Source organism: Chiloscyllium plagiosum, chromosome 33 (genome assembly GCF_004010195.1).
Source record: "Chiloscyllium plagiosum isolate BGI_BamShark_2017 chromosome 33, ASM401019v2, whole genome shotgun sequence".
NCBI classification, from domain to species: Eukaryota; Metazoa; Chordata; class Chondrichthyes; order Orectolobiformes; family Hemiscylliidae; genus Chiloscyllium; species Chiloscyllium plagiosum.
In genome coordinates, this window is record NC_057742.1 from 13,203,794 (window position 1) to 13,212,454 (window position 8,661).

The window sequence follows — 8,661 nt, forward strand, 5'->3', positions numbered from 1 at the left end:
TGAGTACAGGAGTTGGGAGGTCATGTTGCAGCTGTATAGGACATTGATTAGGCCACTGTTGGAATATTGCATTCAATTCTGGTCTCTTTCCAATCGGAAGGATGCTTTGAAACTTGAAAGGGGTTCAGAAAAGATTTAAGGAAGTTGCCAGGGTTGGAGGATTTGAGCTATAGGTTGAATAGGCTGGGATGTTTTCCCTGGAGTGAAGGCTGAAGGGTGGCCTCAGGTTTATAAAATCATGAGGGGCATGGATAGGATAAATAGACTAAGTTTTTTTTCCCCCTGGGGTGGGGGAGTTCAGAGCTAGAGGGCATAGATTTAGGGTGAGAGCAAAAATATAAAAAGGGACCAAAGGGGCAATCTTTTCACAAAGAGGGTGGTGCATGTATGGAATGACTGCCAGAACAAGTGGAGGGGGCTGGTACAATTACAACATTTAAGAGGCATCTGGATATAAACAGGAAGGATTTAGACAGATATGGGCCAAGTTCTGGCAAATGGGACTAGATTAGGTTGGGATATCTGGGTGACATGGATGAGTTAGGCCAAAGGGTCTGTTTCTGTGCTGTACATCTCTACAACTCTATGGCCTTACAGTAATGTTCACTCACCTCCAATTGTGCTTTCCTGGAATTCATGAAACTGCCCTTTCACAAAGCGCAACACAAGACTGGATTTCCCGACTGCTGACTCGCCCAGGAGAACCAACTTAAATTGACAGATTTTGTTTCCAGTGGCTGGTCCATTGGATCGAGCCGCGCCTGCCCGACTCGCCATGGCCTAAAGTGCAGAGACCCAGAACCTTTCCAAGTTGTAACAGCAGGAGCAGTGCCAAACAAGCAACTCTCACCAAGTTCAGAACTGTAAAAGACATACAAAAACATGTTAAGCTATCATAGGAAAAGTGTCAGCTATATTTCCACCATCTCAAATTGTAATATCACAGCATGAAGCCAGACAGGTCCAAACCAAATGTTAGCCACTCATTTAAAATGCATTGAGGATGAAGATCTGAATTTAAAACAGTCATGAAGGGAGGAACAAAAGTACTGTTTCAATGATACAGTGTCATATTAGATTCAAAACACAAACTGTTTCTCTCCATATATGCTACAAGACTAGAATTTCTCCAACATTTTTATTACTTGCTACTTGTCATTTCAAAGACTAGCTCTCCACCATGCTTCAAACTAATTGAGATATTGAGAGATTATAGCATGCTCATAAATGCAAGTTATTTTGATTTGTATATTCTGGGATAATTTCAATCTGACTGAAATTGATTTATAGGCTGTTGATAGCACCGTGTGACATGATGTAAGCTCTTCAGTTCATTCAAGATTCTACTTTCCAAACAATTCTTATTAAAAACAGCGATCAGAGATGGTAAACACAAATCCAACAACTGCTCCAATTAACACTAGATCACCAGGGACATTATTCTTTGAACTGGACTTGGGTCCATTATTCACGATAGCAGAAATCTGTTGAGAAATGACAACCATTTGCAGAGCACAACAAAAGCATAGCCACAATAATGTAACATGCCATCTATAAGAGGCTCGCGCAAGGCAAGGAGTATACATTGAAATAAAATCCAACTGGGTGCAGGGAAAACTAATATAGGCAAACATTGGAGTGGAATTTTTTTTAGGAAACGGGAGAAGGATATTGCAAGAGGATGGGGCCTTTTAAGAAAAAAGGCGGAAAAAGGATAACCGAGCACCTAAAGCAGGTGTGGTCATTCACAGAATTGAGAAGTAGAGTGTTTGCAAGTTTGCAAACCTAAATGTTACCTACATTAACTGAAATTAAGCTTTATAATCCAGAGATAAATCTTCAAAGACCTCAAAAAGACTACATACCATGTCTGTGTCATAGGTTAATACAGGCATAATTAGAATGATCTAACAGCCACAAAGTGTCTAACCCATTGGTTAGACTCCCAATTTATCAAAACAAAAGTGATTAAGCACTGACTGTATAGGGTAGAAGCCTTGCATATCAACAAATAACCATTTTCTCTTCAATCAATACGAACAAGATTTCTTTGCAATCAATGCAGTTCACAGCAAAGGCAGAAGAAGCCTTTTGACTAATTTATAGCTCTCCGAACAAAAATAAATAGACCCAAGTCATACAATAAAAACAAAATGGAGAAACTCAGCTGGCCAGGCAGCACATGTACAGTGGAGAAAGTCACTTCAGAACTGAACAGGGTTGAAAAGGAAATTGAGAGACAGTGGGGGTAAGATAAGCAGAGACTGTTACTGGGAGTTGTGTTACAGTTGAAGAGTCGGTATTAGTGGTTATAGATAGTACTATTAATGCTTATCGCTAAGTAAAAACAAGACAAGACTTTTCCACCCCTCTTCAGTTTCAAAACAGAACTCGTTGGTCTTTCTCCACAAATGCAATCAGACCAGAGTTTCTTCAGCACTTTGCATTTTAGATCTTCAGCATCTGCACTACTTAGCTATTACTTATCCAAAAATCATGAAAATTGCCCCACTTCACTGAGAAAAGCACTGAATAGGCTTGCAATGACTGTAGGGTCATGGTTTTCCTCAAGCTGCTACATACATTATCACAGTTGCACCCAAAAGTCATTGACTAGTCACATCACTACACTGACTTGCTGAAAGATTCAACCAGGTAAAATATTATGTACAGTTTAAAAGCAACTGTCGGGAGTTGGATTGGTTTTGGAAGTAACTGAACATTTCAAAAATTTACTTGCACATGGCTGATTTGCGCTCTATTTTGAGCAAGTATGGGCACGGTATGGGCACGGAAAAGACAAATGGGTACCAGAATATTAAGGTTATAGATTTAAGATTCTTGCAGGCTGCATTCAGAGATTTAGGAGTGTCAATTACTTTAAACCAAATTCCAAGATAGTTAATATATTCCATTCCATGCATTGGTCTCCCTGAGTAACTTATATGGTTGAAATGAACCATTGTCCCTGGAACAATTTAAAATTACATGCGCACTTTAAATGCAAGTGTTATGCATAGTACAGCTGGATTTCTCAGTTGCAGTCATTGCTACAGCATAAACATTTTGTTCAGGTACATGCTAGGGCAAGGATACCAATTTCAGTTTACAGCTCAACTGTTCTATCCTAAATAGGTTAATGTCACCCCATGCACCAATTCAATTTGAACCATTTACTTCTAAAAAACTGTCAAGAAATAAAAAGTTAATCTAAATCCCACAGGAAACATTAGGATCCTGGAGAAACTAGAGTTGTGTTTCATTTTGTGATGATACTTTATTGTCAGTTACCTTCTGTCTCAAAATTGACAGGCTGGCAAACAATTGCAAGACATCCAATTACAGTAGCTCCAGTTTAGTGGACTTGCAATATGGCAAGCTTCAATTGGAAGAGGGAGTGACAAAGATTAGATTCAAAGAAATTCCTCAAAAATAAAAGGGAAAATTTAAATAATTCAGAGCCTCTATTGAGGCCACTTATTTAAACAAATACAACCACCAAATTTTCAGAGTGCCAAATAAACAAAAGTGGGAGGTTTTAGATGGAGAACAAATGTTTGCTAGGATATCTGAAAACAAACACCAAAACACTTTAACCCATCTATTAAGAGGGACAAGTGATAGGGAGTTTGTCTGATAATGAGACAATGGTCAACTCACTCCTGGGAGACTTTGCATCTCAAAATTTAAATGATCTGGCCACAATTAGTCAGCATCATGTAATCAAAGTGAACCCCAAAGGGATTGACCAGCAATGTGTTTAGTGTGTGAACAGTAGCAGATCTAATTTGGATGGCTGCCAAAGTAGACTAGTTGGTAATGTCACCAATGCCAGTTACAATAAGAATGAAGTGCAAAGCCTTTGCATGTATTTGAATTGGAGAGATTGTGTCGTAGCAAAACTGAACTATTCTTCCCTGCATATTTCTGAATAAAACTGGTCAAACTAACAGTTGGGTGGCCTGAGAGAACTGGTGAAGCTTCTACCATTCTCAAATGCCTCAACTGAAGAACAATATGTATGATTCAATACTGAATGTGCGCACATTCTGAAAGCAGTCCATATTTTATACCTGAACCCTGGGCTGGAGGATATAGTCTGTAAAAAAACATGGATGAATCCAGCATCAATAAGACAGCACAAATTTGTAATATATCTGTCAAAAGTGATTTAATGGAATCTTAGAAAAGCTTTGTTCAGTTCTAGCTCCCTGCAGACTAACTTGGTTAATCTGACTCACCCACCTTTTCCCCTAGTTCTGCAAATCTCCTCAATGACCTAACTCCCTTGTGAAACCCATGAATGAATCTCAGCTCTGAGGAGTCATTTAGACTCAAAATGTTAGCTTGCTGTCTCTCCATGTGTGCTGCCTGATTGAAAGCAAAAATGCTGGAGTTCACCAGTCAGTGAATCTACCAGCTTCTTTTTTGTTGTCCCTTAGAATGAGGCGAATGCATGCCATGGAGTTACAGACTAATGGGAGGGCAGAGCTGGAGCAGGGTCGGTAAGAGACAGCCTGAAGTAAAGACTAAGGAAAATATAACAATGCAGTCAATCGTACACCTTAGAGACTTCTTGCTCTTGTTCAGCTTTCAAAGTCAGCTGTAGCAGAGTGATGCAGGGTCCATCATGGGACAACTCTTTCCAGTAGGTGAGGTCAAAGCCAATCTTCTTTGAGCAGAATGTTTTCGGGCTGTGAAACCAATGTCTTGTGATTTTGAACCATTCACTAACAGGGAGTAGAGCATTTGGGATTAAATGCTGGCCTGAAGAGGTCTAGTGTACAGTTGCTACATGATATGGTTGCCTCAATATACAGGAAAATAAGCATCCTGAGGATGTTCAGTCATGCAGTGATCCATTGAGGTAATGGAAAGGATCTTCTGTAAGGAGCACTGACAGTAAAGTCTCTACCTCTGATATTAGCCTCTAACCATTTCTCTAACTTAACACTGTCACCTTTGGAACTTGTGCCATTCACCTTAATGGCAAAGGCTGGGCATATACTGGATGGTTACAAACCAGTGGGCCACCTGATTAGAGAAAATGGAATCAGCTGGTGTCAGATTTTAAAACGGATAGCAAATTAAGCATTGATTGTGTAATGAATTTGCAGTATTCAAGTTGATTACATTTACTGCTCTTCAAATTGTAGTCAGATAACCCTTTTCAACATACTTGTGTATTTCATTTCAAATGGTCGCAAAACAATCCAATTGGTGCAGGAAGGAAACTCAGGTTGGTGACTGGAGGTGTAGGTTGCAAAGCAGGATTTCAAGTGGGAAGGGCTGCAGCAAAACAAGGGGATTAAGAGGGAATTTCAGAGTTTAGATGTAAGACATTCCTACCCACAAATTAAAGACAAAACTACAGAATCTGCCCTTGAAATGCAATTGTTTAAGTGTGAAAAGTGTACAAACGCTCTCTCAAAAAGGGGAAGCTATCAGACTATAAAGGCACACTGATTAACTGGGATGTTAGTTTAACTTATACAGTCAGACATAGTGTACTGTCTGCAGCACATTGTCTTTATAACAACCATTGCTTAATCTCATTCATTCAAACATAGAAAAATCAGAATGAAATGGTGTTTTGTTATCAATTGGGTTGACATTTAAAAATGGCCCTCGAGTACAATTGTATGGAACACTTGTACACAGAATACCTCTGCTGACAATGGCATTAAAAGCAGTTTAAGACCTCGTCACAGGCAGGTTATGCTGCCATTTACACTGAAATGGGTCAGCTGTACATAATAGGTTATCTATGGTTTCAACGACTTATTTAGGCAAAAGCATTTAGAGAAGCCAAGAAAAAACAAAAATTACTAGAGATTCTTCTTCTGAAGTCCAAAGCAATGCTGATTTTTGACTCCCCCTCCCCACCTCAGTTCCAGCTGAGATGGATTTACGCACTCCAGACTTCATAATTAGTGAAGCAAAGTTTATATGCTGCTTGATTTGAACCTGCACAATATTGCCTGCACAGCTCAACCGCCCAAACATTTGAAACTGACTCAAGCATGCTTACTTCAGCACTGCTATTTCAGGAATAATTTATGAATTGTTGAAGCTGTCATAATGATTCATCCCCAGGCTACATCATTATGGAAGGTCACTTACAGTATTCTAAACATCACACCATAAGTTACTGTGATTTTGACCCTACACCTTCCTAGGCTTGGTTCAGGGACAGGTTGTAGAGTTTACTGCTAAAATTTCACAATGGAGTTATTCTCATTTGGAACCTTTCCAGTGACATAGTTCTGACAATTGCCATCACTTCATAATTGAACAAGCTCCAAGAGAAAGTTACTGAAATGTTATTTTAGTTCTACTCAGATCCCATCTGAAGAACATTTCCCTTCGTTTTTATTTCAGATTTCCAACATTCACATGTGGTTTAAGTTATGTTCACATTGACAACACTATCCAACCCACTGGTACAGATACTGCAATGAATTCCAATTGAGTGCCTATCCTGTGGTTTTAAAAACCACCACTGGCAGATCAGACAGCACAATGTCTCAACTGAGTTTGTCACCAATACACAGTTATTGCAGTCACTTCCAGGCCATGTAGCACATGCAGTGAGACAGTCATTAAAAAAAGACCACAAACAAAATAACTGTCACAAGCTCAAAAAACCCACTTTCTGAAAGGAGTTCAGGCAAGATGCTTATAACTGTCTAGGAAATTATTAGCAATAGCATCAACTGTAGTCTTAGAAACATACAAAAGAAATAGGCATTCAGTTCTTCAAGCCTGCTCCACCACTGGATGATCATAGCAGATCATTGAATTCAATAGCTGGTTTCTGCTTTTCCAATATCCTTTCATCCCTTTAGCCCCAAGTAAAATTTCCAAATCCTCCTTGAAAATTACCATTAGACTTTGATTGCTCTCATAGCGAATTCCACAAGCTCCCCAACACTGAAGAAATCTCTGGATCTCAGTATCAAATGGTTTTGCACCATATCCTTAGACTTACCCACCATCAGGAACATCCTTCTTGCACCTGCCATGGTTTAGTACTGTGAGAAACCTATAAAATGTTCAGAGATCCCAGCAAATATAATCCCAGCTGATACATCAATTCCACCATCCTAGCAATCAAATCAGGTAAACCTTCATTGCATTCTGTAGCAAGAGCATCTCTCTATCAAAAAAAAAGGACGAAAACTCTTAGAGGTGTGGGGTCTCACCAAGGCACTGATAATTAAAGCTAGACATTCCTGCTCCTGTACTTATCTTTTCATTATTGAAGCAAACATACCACTTGTTGCACCTGTATGGTTACTTCAGTAACTGGTGTATGAGAACACCAAAGTCTCTTGTTCATTATCAGCTAGCTATAAATTGAGTTAATCTGACTTCCTGCTTTTGTTTCCAAAGTGGATACGCTCACATTTGTCCATATTATACTAAATCTGCCATACACTAGCCCACTTAGTTTGTCAAAAATCACAAACATTTCAGCATTCTCCTCACAGCTCACTGTCCCACCAATCTTTGTCATTTGCAGATTTTAGATGGAACTAAATATAACATCTCAGTCACAAAATGGAGTGGGAATAGCTAGTGTCCTAGGATTGTTCCCTACAGTACTCCAACCATCACATTTATAGGTGCGTTGTTACCTGATGTCTGTCTGCCAGCCAGATATCTATCCATCGCAATACACTAACCCAAATACCATCTACTTCAATTTTACACAAATCTCTTAAGCAGGACTTATTGAAACCCTTCTGAAAACCCAAATAACCACATCACTGGCTCCCCTTCAACTCAGTTACATTCTCAAATTCGGATTCTGCCAAATCCTGCCACGGATTTCCAAATGCTCACCTACAGATTCTTATAAAACGGACTCCAGCAATTTTTTCACTGTCAAGCTGACTATCAATAATTCTCACCTCTTAAACAGAGTTACATTAGCTACTTCCACTCTAAAGGAATAGTTTGAGTGTATACAATATTGGAAGATGAACACCAGTGCATTCTGCAGCTCCAGGGCCATTTCCTTAAGTACTATGGGAGGTGCATTATCACGGCCTTGGGATTCAATTGTCTTTAATACTAATTTCCCCAACACAATTTCCCTCCTCATTATGATTTCCTTTAGTTCCTCAATTACTATACTTGTTTCCCCCCCTCCAACATTTCTGGTACATTATCTACATCTGTGAACAAAGAACCAAACCGTCTGTGCCCAAGCTATGCCTGTCTCTTTGTTGGTTACGTAGAACAGTTGATCTTCCGTAATTACACCGGCACCACTCCCCACCTCTTCCTCCGCTACATTGATGACTGCATTGGCGCCACCTCGTGCTCCCGCGAGGAGGTTGAGCAATTCACCAACTTCACCAACACATCCCACCCTGACCTTAAATTTACCTGGACCATCTCCATCTCCATTAATGACGACCGACTTGACACTGACATATTTTACAAACCCACCGACTCCCACAGCTACCTGGATTACACCTCTTCCCACCCTACCTCTTGCAAAAATGCCATCCCGTATTCCCAATTCCTCCGCCTCCACCGTATCTGCTCCCAGGAGGACCAGTTCCATCACAGAACACACCAGATGGCCTCCTTCCTTAGAGACCGCAATTTCCCTTCCCACGTGGTCAAAGATGCCCTCCAACGCATCTC

The 8,661-nt window shown here is 40.0% G+C and overlaps 1 protein-coding gene across 1 annotated transcript in view; it reads right to left on the reverse strand.

Annotated features, from left to right (window-relative positions):
• Positions 1-8,661, reverse strand: part of rab5c (RAB5C, member RAS oncogene family) — a 46,771-nt gene that overhangs the window by 24,605 nt on the left and 13,505 nt on the right. Inside the window, exon 2 of the mRNA XM_043674962.1 lies at positions 612-861. Coding sequence (XP_043530897.1) covers positions 612-777 — 166 coding nt within the window. The 5' untranslated portion in view covers positions 778-861. The remainder of the gene's footprint in view (positions 1-611; positions 862-8,661) is intronic.